The following is a 14,794-nucleotide window of genomic DNA, read 5'->3' as shown; positions in this document are numbered from 1 at the left end:
AGGCTTCTAGGTCTGACTGGATGCATCCTGTCAAAGCTACATGGATGAAGCTTGTACAGGCAATGCTGGAATTATAAAGTATTCCTGGATAGCACTATTAGTCTTGCATTCAACAGCCTTTTTTTTTCAGGGTTTATCCTAAGAGACTCTGAATAAACTTGTGCAAAATAATTATTAAAAATTATTTATCTAGCATACTAGTCAGTCAGAGCTGAGGTTATTCAGTACAGGAATGTTTGTTAAAGATTCCTTGCCTAACACTGTTCATTGGAAAGTGAGGGGCTGGTGGGCAGACTTTATACATTACAGGTATTAAAGCACCTACTGACTTCAAAGGATAGTTCTGCTAGAAATTCCAGGCTGCAATTCTTCAAGCAAAGCATTGTCCCCTTTCTGACACTGATGATGCTATGATGTTAAAGGTGGAGTGAACTGCCCTCCAAAGCGCCTCTTTTTCTCTCTGTTATCTACAGAGGGGCCCTAGAGACTAGCTCTGTCATGATGCCTAACTTTCAGATAGCCGAAGTCACAAAGAATGAATACCACCTTGTCTAAGTTTATACAACAAGGCATCTGAATATCTGAACTAAATCTTGCCTAGGGAGACTGAATCCCATGATATCATGAAATAGATGACTGTTTTATTATACAGATTTTACTCCCTGACAGTTCAGTCAAGGTCTAGACTGAGTACTGTGCTGAACTGCCTGGGAATCAGTATTTCAAGCTGGAGTCTAGGATTGCCTTTTTTCTCTCTCTTCTCTCCATTGAATGTATTATCTGGCCTGTGCTCAAATACTAAAAAAAGTAACCAGCATCAGCAGAATTTAGACATATGTTAAAAAGAGAGATCTCCTGTATAATGTTAAGACAAAGAACTAAAGAGAAAGGGACAACTCCATTGCTTGGCTTTGTAAGCTGGAAAGAAACTGTCTTCACTTCATCTAATTTTTCTCCTGCACAATCTTTATGAATGCTTTGGATAAACACTGGGTAAAACCCACAAAAGTACAGTAAGATTCCTTAGACAACAGTGAAGCTCTGCCATGACCAACCTCTCTGCCTAAGTAACTTTCAAAAAGTGTGTAATTTTCTAATGATGAGTCCCCAGAGACAGTGTTCAGTTATACCAACATGGTCTCAGTTTAGCCGAGGCCTAGCATTAACTAAAGACTCAAAGCTGACAGCAGGCCAACTCTTTCCTGTTTCATCAGTCAAATCCCTCAAGTTATAGTTGTTACAGACTCCCTACTTTACTCTCTGTCATTGCTGCTGCCACAATATGGCCTGGCTCTGTTCACTCGTTAATTCTCTCTCGTTTCTAAGATTGATGAAAGAGCTATTTAAAATTGTTTCCATTTCCTCCCACCTGATTTCATCCCAGATGTCAGTTCATCTTACGCTCGCTCACTGTGGTCCAGTCAAAGGACTTTGCTCATCTGTATTCATCTGTTGCTACTTGCCTTAGTATTTGTGCTAAGGAATTCAGAATCTAGTTTCTTTGTCCTTTGCTTGGTCACAGTGCACAGCATGCAACAGGCTCATCTGTGAGGAGTGCTCGCAGAGGATATAGCAATATGAATAAAAGGAAACAATAATAAACTCATCTGTATATCTGTAGAATAGTATTGCTGTGGGCTTGTAAGGTAGGAGGAGTAAATTTCCAAGACTGACTTTCATTTGGTGGCATCCTGCCTGGTCATGACAGTTTGGTTTTATTTCAGCAATTACCTGAATTGTCCAGGAGAGGAATACAGCGTTTACCTGAAGAGTCATATAATAATATGAACTAGAATGTTCTGACTGCTATTATATTTGAGAAAGAATGTTAATGCTTTATAGATGCTGCTCATGTCTGGCACTGCTAATAACAGAAGAAGCGAACAGAAACACATCCAACTCATTCATTATAATTTAAGGGGAACTACATGAAGTGGCAAATTAGCCCACATTCTACACACCAAGAAAACCAAGTAATAATTGCCCTGAAGGTTGCATGGCAAGATTAGGATAGGCAAGAATGTTTTATAACTAAAGGGAAAAGGAGGAATAGGCTTGTTTGAATGAGAGAAATTGCTTGATTTCACTTGGGAGCAGAGGGCGCTGGAGGTGCTGCACAAGATAAAATTAGAAGAAAACATAAGACAAACACTAACACTGTAACCATGGAGGACTACGACAAAGTACTCTAATTATTTTTTTAAGGTGTATGTAACTTTATAGTAATATATATTATTATAAATACTAAGCATCAGTTCTAGCCTACTTTACTAACTTTGAAAGAACAGCTACAACTTAAATCAACTCTTCTTCTATGTGAAGAGGCCAGCAATGACAAACTGAAGTGCAAAACAACAATGTTCCTGTTAAACCTCTTCTTAGGCTTCTCCTCTCTCAAAAGCTTAGCTAAATATAATAGCGACAGATCTTCAGCTGATGTAAGTGGTCCAAGCTCCAAAAACCAATGGAATAATGCACATGTGCTTCACAACTTTCACTAGCAGAAGATCTACCCAAGTGAGTTTACAGCATGCCTTCAGCATCAGATATTCAAGCTAGTCTCCAACAAGAGAGTGAGATTCCAAATACTGGCTCCTGTCATAGAGTTCTCTGTTGGTCCTCCTTTCTCGTGAGGTAACTTGGTCAACACGTTTCTTTCCCTCCCTTAAAATTATTTCGGGAAATCACTTGCATGCAATAAACACTTAAGTTACCTCGCTGCCTAAGCCATTTGGCAATTACTGTAGGCAGGTGAGTCACTTTACTACTGTTTATTACTGATCTGTACAATAAAAGCATCTGAAGAGATAGTACTGTTGCTAAAACTTTACATTTAGTATTCCTGATTGCTCTCCTATGTTTCTTTAATGTTAAAATAGGTTCATAAATATATGCATATACACTGCTATTCAATTAAGTGCTTGAAGAGTCAACAGTGACTATCTATAAATCAATAGTAACATTGATAATATTACAGAAATATTGAAATTTGATATTTCATCTTTTTTTTGCATTGTATACCATGATGCTGGATTTATGCAGTTGTTGCTTATCACCCTAAATAACATCTTAAAAATCCAGTATGTAATTCAGGCTTAAGTACACAGAATATTCAGTGCTGTAGTCTCTGCAAATTATTTACTCTGGATGGTGGCTCACACAAATCAACTGGAACAGCTTAGATCCCAGTATGCCACAACACATCATCTTGCAAAAACAGACAGACTGCCCCTCAATCCCCAAAGTTTTGAGGTATCAAAATAGTTGCTTTGATCATTTCTGTTCACATCAAATGTAAAATCCAGCACTGATATTTTCTGAACATGATAAATCTCTCTGTAAGAATTGACTAGATTATACTTCCTTGTAGCTAATGAAGACATTTCCAAACCTCTTATTTTGCTTACAAATTTGCTGATTCTCTATCAGTCTTGCCCCATGAACAAAACACTTCAAACTAGAACTGGACTCTGAACCCAGCTAACTCATTTAAGTGCTTGCAACCTCCCATTTGTACAAAACTTCATCACTTCAGCTGGAATTCATTTAAAGAGGGGAAAAAAAAAGTATTAAAGTATTTGTAAAATTTCTTTCATGTAATAAAACCTGACTGGTAACTTAGAATCTTTCCATCCACATGTGTCTTCTAGATCAATATGCCATACCAGCAGGGCTTTCAAAGACCCAATTCATAAAAGCACTCTATGCCTCATTTATAGAGGTGCTCCATAAAACTGCCTTCTCAGAAGAACAGTGTATAGTCTTTCCTTTCTTGCCTGCACATGTGGGAAGCATATCTCTATGCAATTCAGTAATGATGGTGTTTTTGAAAATTCCTGGGGGATGGAGGAGCACAGTTCCCATTAATTTGTGCCCCTAAATGACCTGGTGGCTTTTGAAAGTTGCTCTTTCCCCACCTTTTTCGTGACTTCAAGGCAAAAGAATCACGACACACAGGTTTAATAGTCCTGACCAAGATTCTGATGTGCAACTACTGATCATGAGTTTCCAAAGACAACATAAAGAAGTCTGATTTGTTGAAAGGGCATGCACTCCTTTTCAGGTAACTTTGGATCCCCATTAAGGATTCTTATCAGGGAAAAAAATTGAAGCATCTGGCTTAGTCAGTTGGTCTTTCTATTTATGTATTATGAATTTGGTTTGGTTTGGAATTACAAGGTTGGGGGCTTTTTGGTTGTGCTGCTGTGGAAGGCCTCCTTCACTGCATCCACCACTGCTGACGTGAATGTGCCACACCTTTCCTATGCTACATACCATGCAGAATTATCAAACAACGTCTGTGGGTTGATGCAGCAATTGGCTTGCTACGAAAGCCAGCTGAAGTAGACTGTGAAGAAACAGAACAGCAGGACAAAGCAAGCATGTGTTAGCACTCTCTGAGGCAGAAAGAAGGTTTTGGACAAGAAAAGAGAAGAGCTGGACAGGCCTTTATAGCAAGATTGGGGCAGATTAGTAATGAAAACATGTCAGACAGACAAAACAAGTTGAACTGGAATGTTTCAGAAGACAAGCCCAGAGCTATCGGAGAAACGCACCGAGCCAAAATTTAAAGAATTCTTCACTGTGGTAAAGAAAGAAAAGGAATTATACACTTTTCTTTGATCTTGTATGTGTTGCATTACTACAGAGCAGCAGCACCTCAGAATCCAATGCTGGTGTATATGATACCTATGCAGGCCTTTAAAAAATAAGGTTCTTGCTTTTGACATTATTCCATTAACATTTCATTCTCTGCAACTTGGAAGCACACACAGAAAAACTTTTTTCCTCCTTGTCCCACCTTCTCCTCATACTCGTTCCTCATCTTCCAAACATGATTTTGCTCACCAATTCCCCTCAGTCTCTGGTGAGTTATGCCAGCAAAAGGAACCAACTTCCACCTCAACATCCAAAGCATTTATCCTTGCACTTGATCATTTTAAATGTTAATTGATTATCCCTTTTGCCTTTCACCTATTTTTACAATTTACTAAATTTCCCTCAGCCTCACTTGGTTTCTTTACAGAGTATCTGCCTAATCAGTTCAGTCTGGTTGACTGAGTGACTTTTTGATTAAGTTTGATTGCTCTAGTTAATTAAGTGGGTTTTAAATGTTTATTACAGCCCCTTCCAATCACTTGCTAACTGGTCAAACTCTTAAATCATTTCCCCCATCCAGACCAATTATTCTTGCCTGATAGCTTGTCATTTGTTTTCAGTGTTACTGGTTTATCACCATCTTTCCTTTCCTCATCTTTCCCTCTCTCATATATTCATCTGCTCACACAGTCTGACTACCATCCTTCTAGCTGTCTGCTTGAACATCTCCAGCTTCTGTTCGGACTTCCTAAGCTTGACCTTTGCCTCTCATTTCATCTTCTCAAAGGCCACTGTAATTCCTCACAAACATGAATCAAGTTGCATAGCCAGGTCTTAACATTTGCAAACATCAGTCTTGCTTAAATCAAAATCTTTCCTAAGGCTGACAGGGAACATCATGGATCAGTATAAAACAAAACTCAGAACAAAACTATCCTTGACTTTGTTTTAGCAAAATCAGGGTTCTACATGCCCTTTGTTACAGGCCAGCAGTCTTTTTGAAAATGTAGTGGTTTATTATGGAGAGAGAAAAAGGGAATAGACTGTTACCTACTTATACAATGGGCCAGGTTGCATAAATCTTTGAATTTGGAACAACACTGGTTTAAAATCATTGGGTCATCTGCAAATCATCACTGTCCTCCCCATTTTCCAAGTGAGGATAGTGAATCCTGTGATTGTTTCAATAAATCCAAGCAGTTAAAACATCACAAGACCTAAGTGGCGGCAATTAATAGTAATAAAAATAAGTTCAATTTGGGGAAAGCAGATTACAGAGTTCATTTTCTTTCACTGAATCAATGGCTCCCCTGTTGAAATAAGCCTTAATTAAGGGAGAAGGTCAGGATAAAAATCATATACAGTATTAAAAAGATAATGTATTGGCCAATTCTTCAAGGTGTTAAAAAGTACTTAATACCCACAACTGCCAACATTTGCAGGAGGAACTGAGGGATTTGCAGTGTCTCTCAACCACTTTCCAGTACCTCTAAAGAACAAGCCCTTCTCTTTTGATTATTAAAGCTTGGAATTTTAAAGGCTGAGATTTTTCAATTTTCTTTCTTAACCCAAGTCACCTAAACTTTTCAAAGTTAGAGCAGAGGAACCTGCCCCACTCTGGTAAGACAGTAACTTTGTATAAAGAAACATCCACATTCAGTCTTTCCATAGCAGATTCTAGCCTTTCCATCTTCTATCTGAATGTACCAGTTTTATAAGTATTAGCACACCCTTTAAAAACATTTCTTTATACCTCTGTCCTCATATCTTAAAAAAGAAATATATCATCGCATGATTACTAAATAAAAAAACAGAGCATTAGGTCCCATTCACCTACATGCTGTCATGACAAACCTATACAACCAAATGTTTTAGATATACAAGTTTCTTTCTCCCCTTTAGTGAGTAAACTAATGTTTTAAATAGACTAAATCCTTTAACATAACCATTACTGTCTGAATGCGGCTCCACAAGAAGTAGGTGTTCGCAATCAGCAACAGAAATGCATAATTATTTATTCATTATTGTAAGAAGCTACTCTACCACTAATTGAGTTCCTGTGCCTTTTCTACAAGCAATATTAAGATTAAATTTGCCTATTTTTTTTATTCCCGTGGTTATTATAACTTAATTTTTAAAAGATGAAAATGGAAAAGTTAAAACAAAGATAAGCCATCTAACAAGAGGATTAAATTTATTTTACCTGAATGGGCACAAACCACAAGTGAAATAATTTGCACTTTGGAATTACCTTTGAATGATTTAACTTCACTACAGCTACCACAGTCTCAACTGTAAAGCATTTTTTTCTCCAGCAGGAGAACCCTCAAGGATTAAAACACTAGCATGCTAGAGATGGTTTTTGGCACACAACCTGAAGTCAGAGTAATCAGTCATGCCTCACGGGGGAGCGAAGGTGAATGGGGAAGAAGGTGATTGCCAAAGCATTTGGAGGTAAACATACTTAAAATAGCAAAGCTTTTCCAAATGCCTACTTAGTGAAATTAGATCTACAGGAAAACCAACTCAGAGGAACTGCATAAATAGCCCAGGCTACTCCAAGGAAAATGTAGTCAATCTGCCTAAATTCTTTTTTTAAAATGAAGGATATTTATTCAGGACTTAATCCAAACTTACTGAATAATTCCCATCAACTTCAATCAACTCTGGATCCATCCTCTGGCTGGTAGGTTCCTTGACCATAGCACTAATGCCAAAGGAAATTCTCCAGCTTCCTTTAAATAGATATGCTCTGGGCAGGCCAAATAAGTATTATGGTAAACGTTGTTCCTGGATCTCAAATAGAGACAATGACTTCTGAAATTTAACATTACCTTTCCTTCTCATGTCTGTTTTTTAGTTTTGTAGCAACTGCACAATACAGACTGTGCTCATTGTTCTGTTCACCGGTCCCCCTGAACTTCTGAGAAGTACTGGAGCTCCAGACCAGATAAAAAAACACATTTGGTTCCACTGAAGGTGCAGGTCTTCTCTTCTCTGTCCTTTACAGCTAAGCAAATAATTCATTAAAAATTATTTACACAATTAACTTAGTCGTGTCATAAATCTTCTGTAAGCACCCTGTGATTTTTCTCAAGTGAAACTGTTATTCAAAAGTTATATAGGCATACCTTGGAGATATTGCAGGTTCAGTTCCAGACCATCGCAATAAAGTGAATATCGCAATAAAGTGAGTCACACAAATTTTTTGGTTTCCTAGTACATATAGAAGTTATGTTTACACTATGCTGTAGTCTATTAAGTGTGCAATAGCATTATGTCTACAAAAACAATAAACATACCTTAATTAAAAAAATACTTTATTGCTAAAAAAGGCTAACCATCATCTGAGCCTTCAGCAAGTTGTAATCTTTTTCCTGATGGAAGGCTGGGGTGGCTGTGGCAATTTCTTAAAATAAGACAGCAACGAAATTTGCTGCATCGACTGACTCTTCCTTTCACAAAGGATTTCTCTGTAGCATGCGATGCTGTTTGATAGCATTTTACCCGCAAGAGAATTTCTTTCAAAATTGGAGTCAGTCATCTCAAACCCTGCTGCTGCTTTATCAACTAAGTTGATGTAATATTCTAAATCCTTTGTTGTCATTTCAACAATGTTCACAGCATCTTCATCAGGAGTAGATTAAATCTCAAGACACCACTTTCTCTGCTCATCCATAAGAAGCAACTCCTCATCCATTAAAGTTTTATCATGAGATTGCAGCAATTCAGTCACATTTTCAGGCTCCACTTCTAATTCTAGTTCTCTTGCTGTCAGCCTGTCCTTTGAAGCTTTGAAGCCAGGCATTGACTTCTCCGCTCTAGCTACGGAAGTCCTAGATGGCATCTTCTAATATAAGGCTGTTTCATCTACATAAAAATCTGTTGTTTAGTGTAGCCACCTTCATCAGTTATCTTAGCTAGATCTTCTGGATAACTTGCTGCAGCTTCTACATCAGCACTTGCTGCTTCACCTTGCACTTTTTTGTTATGGAGACGGCTTCTTTCCTTAAACCTCATGAACCAACCTCTGCTAGCTTCAAACTTTTCTTCTGCAGCTTCCTCACCCCTCTCAGCCTTCACAGAATTGAAGAGACTTCAGGCCTTGCTCTGGATTAGGCTTTGGCTGAAGGGAATGTTGTGGCTGGTTTGATCTTCTATCCAGACCACTAAAACTTTCTCCATATCAGCAATAAGGCTGTTTCGCTTTCTTACTGTTCGTGTGTTCACTGGAGTAGCACTTTGAATTTCCTTCAAGACCTTTTCCTTTGCATTCACAACTCAGCTGTTTGGTGCAAGAGGCCGAGCTTTCGGCTTATCTCAGCTTTCGACATGCCTTCCTCACTAGGCTTCATCATTTCTAGCTTTTGATTTAAAGTGAGACGTGCGACTCTTCCTTTCACTCGAACACTTAGAGGCCATTATAGGGTTATTAATTGCCCCAATTTCAATATTGTTGTGTCTCAGGGAATAGGGAGGCCCGAGGAGAGGGAGAGAGACGGGGGAACGGCCAGTTGGTGGAGCAGTCACAACACATGCAACATTTATCAATTAAGTTTGCCGTCTTATAGGGGCACGGTTCGTGGTGCCCCAAAACAATTACAACAGTAACACCAAAGATCACTGATCACAGATCACCATAACAGATATAACGATAATGAAAAAGTTTGAAATAATGCAAGAATTACCAAAATGTGACACAGAGACATGAAGTGAGCACGTGCTGTTGGAAAAATGGTGCCGACAGACTTGCTTGATGCAGGGTTGCCACAAACCTTCAATTTGTAAAAAAAATGCGCTATCTGCAAAGCGCAATAAAGCGAAGCACAATAAAATGAGGTATGCCTGTACAAAAATACTCTCCATGAATTAATTGTTAATATTTAGATTAGCTACAGATGTGTCACATGGGACTTCAAGTAGAAATCTGTGTTTAATAGAAACACTGATATTATTTCAATCCTCTCCCTAGAAGAGGTTAACTTTTCTAGGCAGTCTTCCAGTAGGAACCATCCAGAACTCATTTTGTAAAGGTGCTCACTGGTATTTCATTAAGTTCACTTAACCACAACATCCTGTCAGCAAATTAATTTACAAGACAAACTGCAGAAAATGAGCATATATGGGGAAACTGAAATGATACATATTCAGGTTTTGTCTGAATACACAAAAACATCATTTTAGTAATCATTCAGATACATACGTAATCCTGTTTGGAGAAAGCCCTTACTGATTTCTTATAGTTGCTTCATAAATCTGTTGCTAGACTATATTTCAAAAGGAATCATGAAAAATCCTACCCAGCAGTTGTGCATAGTTCTTCACATATGTTTCAAGTTTATATTCTTTATTTTTCCCTCACTATCCCTTTGCAGAGAAAGGCCACCTTCAGGTCTTCAAAATTTTTCCTTTCTTGAGAGGTCCTCTGCTCTGGATCAAGGATTTTGCTTTCAGTATAACCTTACCTGAAATTTGCATATGTATTACAACCATGAGATCATTATAGAACTAAACACTTAACAGCTCTGAAGGTAATGAGTGTATTTCTGTGTACTTTTAGTAGCCACTCAAAAAGCTATTGCTGAGTAGACAGAAGCATTAACTTAAGAAATCAACAAAATACAATCTCTCCCCTCTCCAAAATAAATATGTTTTTAATGTTGCCTACTAAGCTTGAAAACCTGAAAGCTAAGTGCTTCCTCTTGGACAGGCTGAATGTCTAAAATAACTGCTTTTAACAGCCTTGGAGCATCATTAAATCTTTGACGTGTTTTACAAGCATTTGATCTCCACGCCCCTTTACTTAAAAAAACTACTTAGAGTCAGTAAATTGAACATTGCTAAGTAAAACAATGTCTTGTCATTTACTTGTGCTTACTATTAACCACTTCAATTAAGATTTTTTGAAATAAGTTAGCAAATTAATTACTTTACAACTGCAATAAAAAAATTAGTAAAAAACCCGTTAAATATCATTAATAAGTCAATACATCACTTAGGAAATGAACTCTATTTTTATTACTAGAAATTACCATCAACTATAAAATGCCGCTGGACTAATTACTTTACTTGTACAAGGAACAAATTCCTAACTGCCATTATTAAATTATTATATTACTTCTCTGTAATTTTTTTTTTCTTTTGCTTTGCATTACTCCACTGCTTTAAATAGTAACTTATAAGAAAGAAAATTAGACGATCACTACTTTAGGTTTTACACACTGACAAACACAATCTGCTTCACATTTAACACAGTATTTGACAGTCAATTCCATGTAGGACTATGGGTAATGCTACCTGTTAACTGGCCTGACCCAAAATCTACTTCAGTCCAAGTGGCCTTCTTATTGATTCATATGGGCTTATCTGATCAGAATTTAATCCTAAGGTCCAGAAAAACTTTCTGTAAAAAAGAAAAGCACTTAAAATCATGAACACATCTCAGATGCTCAAAAGTCCTGTCTGAATCAAAGCCAGAGGGGTTAATGGGGTGCGTAAGAAGAATGGTGGTGATGAACTACAGCAATGGTAACACCTGCACTAAATACACTTTTGGCTGATCCCAAATATGCTTTAAAAAAATCAAATCAAACCAAAACAAAAAAACCTCTCAATCAGCAAGGGCCTTCCTTTTTCCCATCAATCTAACTTGATCAAGACCAATTATATGATGGGAACTGGGGAATGTGAAGACACTTAGGATGACAAAGCACTTTGGCTTTCTAGTATGCTGCAGTGTGGAATGGAGAAGCAAGGGAAATGCAGAGCACAAAGACAACACTGCAATGGTAGACTTATGTTTCCATGCAACAATCTTTAGTCAGATGGGATTTGAAACTAGAATTTTGAAATTCAGAATTCTAGAAAACTCTAGAATTTTAGCAGCATCCAGATGTAAATCTTTTTAATTTTTTTCCCAATTCAATCCCGAATAGGTTGATTTTTTTTCAATTCAGATGCAATTAAAATGCCAGTTTGTGGGAGATTTTGTCCATGATTAAAGAACTCACAAACTGAACTTTCCAATATTCAAAAGCAAATCCCAAACCCAAGCCACCACCTTCCTTCAAGCCCCTCTGGGCATCTAATTTCAATCCAAACCTGAATCCAACTATGGAGTTGATAGCCTAATATCTTAAGATTGTCTGTGCCCCTTCATTTGTTTTTAAATTACTAATATATTCTTTAAAAAGTTAAAAAAAAAAATCAAGCTGAAGGCTCGTTACTGTTTCTTAGATGTTTCTTTTCCAAATTCACCTGTTTTAGGTACTTTATTGACATTGAGGCATCCAAGTACCAAAGCTGCCCAAAGGCTTTGAACAGCTGCCCAAAGACTTTGAAAAGAAAATTAAATTTAGATTTGTCTTTTTTTTCTTTTTTTTATTGCTTTCCCTGCTTCCTCCAAGACGATGGTGCTACCTTTGTCTGTTCACCTCTACCTCCTTTCTAGTAAAAGGACACAGTAGCACATCTTCAGCTGTGTGCAAATGGCTTAGTAGTTTCAACCAACTGAAAAAAGAACTAGTGTTTTTATTTCTTGCAATATTATTCATACAGTGTCTACTGTAAACAGAGCAGGAGAGTAGCCAACTGCTAAAAATCTGTAGGCACAATGGGAGATTTGTTCCTTCTTTAGCTCACAATATATTTTAATATCCTCAACAACTGAGATCTGTCACCTTCCGAAAGGTGTCCAGTACTGGTACAAGCTTCTAATCTCGCTCAGCCAACGTCATGGTTCACTCAGCCCGTAGTGCCTTTCCTTGGCCTGACTGTCTGTCACCTGAGGCTCTCCTTCAAGTGTTCCTGAGGAGAGGATCTATGTACCTACATACAAGCTGAATATTCCACATAGTCTGTGATCATAGAATTTGTGACAACAAATTGCAAAACAAAAAGCACTTGTGGATCTGAATGACCTCTGCCATTTATTTTTTTTATTTTGTGAATTTGAAAAGCATTCTTTTTAAGCTTACAGAGATATGAAGATGCATTCTGTATTTCAGCAGTATAGCAGGTCCATTCTATCTGAATATGCCTTGTACTTTCAGTGCAGTATCAAGCTGTTCTTTCTTGGAGCCTACTTTTGATATGTATGGACAGTGGCCACAATAAACCTCTTGTAACAACTGGTCTTTGTAGAGAGCAACATAAATAACCAAAAAAATGTGTATTTTCCAATGGATTTCCCTGTCCTAGAGAGCTTGAAAAGGAAGACCTGTAGCTCAACCCATTGGTATTCCAAATAAATAAAACTGACAAAAGGTAATGTGTTAAGTGCTATCAACAGTAATATGCTTCACTGACATGCAACCTAAAGATTTCAATATGATTCACAAGCTCCATAAAGATGGTAGAACTAAAATGCAGCTGCTTCTGGCATGAAGCACTAAATTTACATACCTGAATTGATAACCATGCTTGTATTTAAAAAAGTAACTCCTATTAAGGTTGCCTATTATTAAAATTCCACACATTACATTGAGCTATTAGGGGTTACTCAGTATAACTGCTCTGGAACATTTCTAAAGAAATGCACAGTTTATAGAATCAAGCTTTCCATAGTTGTTTAAAAAAACAACTCTGAAATTTATTAGTAGGAACTTCAAAAAGATGGCTTGCTTCCAGACAAGGAAAGTGGTTGTTTTAGTACTGTTTAGTACTGTTTTAGTTTTCCCCAAATGGAATTTTCTTAGAAATTCTTTCCCAAGGAAAAAAAAATTTTTTTTCTTGTTTTAGCCTCTTTCAAGAGGTTAAAAGCTTCCAAGATAACATTTAAACTCATCTCTGTAAGGGACTCTACTTTTTTTTATTTAAATGATTGATCTGACTAGAAACTTTCATACTGTGAAGGTTCTGTAATGGACAGAAATCATGCTTCTCTCTGAAAAGGCATCAAAACACAAAGAGCTAGAAGCAATAAAATACAGTACATTACCTGTACTGCAGTTCTTCATTGCAAAGGAATCGACAGCTGCTACACTCTTGCTCCCATTAGCAACATATTCCAGTGAGATCCGAAATGGTTTCTCTTGATGTCCAACTCTCCTTTGAAGCAATACCCATCTGTTCTCATCATAAAGCGAAAGGAAAGAGTAAAGAAAAAAAGTGGTAAGAAAGACTACAAGGACCAAATTCCCCCAAAGTAGCAGCTCTACACATGGCTAGTCATACTATGCCCCCTATCCTCACCTTCACTCCCCTCATCGTGCCCCATGGTCAGGGTCCTTTCCCTCCCATAGATTTTGCAAAACAAGCTTCTAAAAACCAAGATATCCACAGAGTCAAGATGTCACAGCAAGTGAATAACCCAGCTAATGATACGCTATTGCTCTCTTCTGTCGCGCTTCTGGGCTCCTGGATTTCTCACAGATGGCTGCCTGTTGTTTAAATTAAGCCTAACTTTCTTTGCAATGCAAGCTGTGAAATCTGTAGCGCACATGCATACCTTCTCTAAATACCACTCCCCCTGCTTCTCACTGGCAAAGTCCATCATCCAGACTCAGGCAGCAAGCCAGTCTCGAGGGCTTGTGCAATGGCTGTAATTCCCTTTGCTGCACCTCTGGCTGAGGTAACACGCTTTGCGTCTAGTCTGTCTGTCTGGCACTTCTAAACATGTATGAAGCATTACAATTAAAGCATGTTATTTCTCCTTCTGGTACATTATTTTGCCTTTAAAACAAACAAAAAACCTCACCAAGTACACCAAAGAACTAGATTAACAGTGCTGGTGACCAGCGTCCACACTCAAAGAGTGTTTCAGCTGTACTCTGCATGGTGCTAGGAGAGAATGGGAACAGAAAAGTCTATGAGATTAATTCGCTCCCAGGGGAGCTAAAAAATATAAAGATATAGAGGGCTGGCCTTCTTTAATGTCCACCTTCTACCCTCCGATCAGTTGGTTCTGCTGCTCCACCTGAAACTTCTTGCCACCTAGCACAAGAACTACTCCTACACGCTCGTTTATTATTCTTAGGCATCACCTCTGAATTTGGCTTTAACTATTCTGTGTCCAAAAAAACATGTCTAAATGCAGACAGTAAAAATATAAGTATCCCTCTTTTCCCCAATACACTGGAATTCTGGTCCACAGAGAACACTTTTAGGAATAAAATAATTGTATGATAGCCTTCTATGGCCCATTTCACTTTTCCTCACTGGGTACAGGTTGCCAATAAAAACGCCTGTCGACACC

General features: G+C 37.9%; 1 protein-coding gene across 1 annotated transcript in view; it reads right to left on the bottom strand.

The window, feature by feature from the left end:
- The window catches only part of ALK (ALK receptor tyrosine kinase), a 325,887-nt gene that overhangs the window by 97,335 nt on the left and 213,758 nt on the right, over positions 1-14,794 (bottom strand). The window contains exon 5 of the mRNA XM_067292965.1: positions 13,538-13,665. Coding sequence (XP_067149066.1) covers positions 13,538-13,665 — 128 coding nt within the window. The remainder of the gene's footprint in view (positions 1-13,537; positions 13,666-14,794) is intronic.

The sequence above is a fragment of the Apteryx mantelli genome, chromosome 3, assembly GCF_036417845.1.
Source record: "Apteryx mantelli isolate bAptMan1 chromosome 3, bAptMan1.hap1, whole genome shotgun sequence".
Taxonomy (NCBI): domain Eukaryota; kingdom Metazoa; phylum Chordata; class Aves; order Apterygiformes; family Apterygidae; genus Apteryx; species Apteryx mantelli.
The sequence above is the reverse complement of the archived record's forward strand: the minus strand, read 5'-3'. Positions and strand labels throughout refer to the sequence as shown.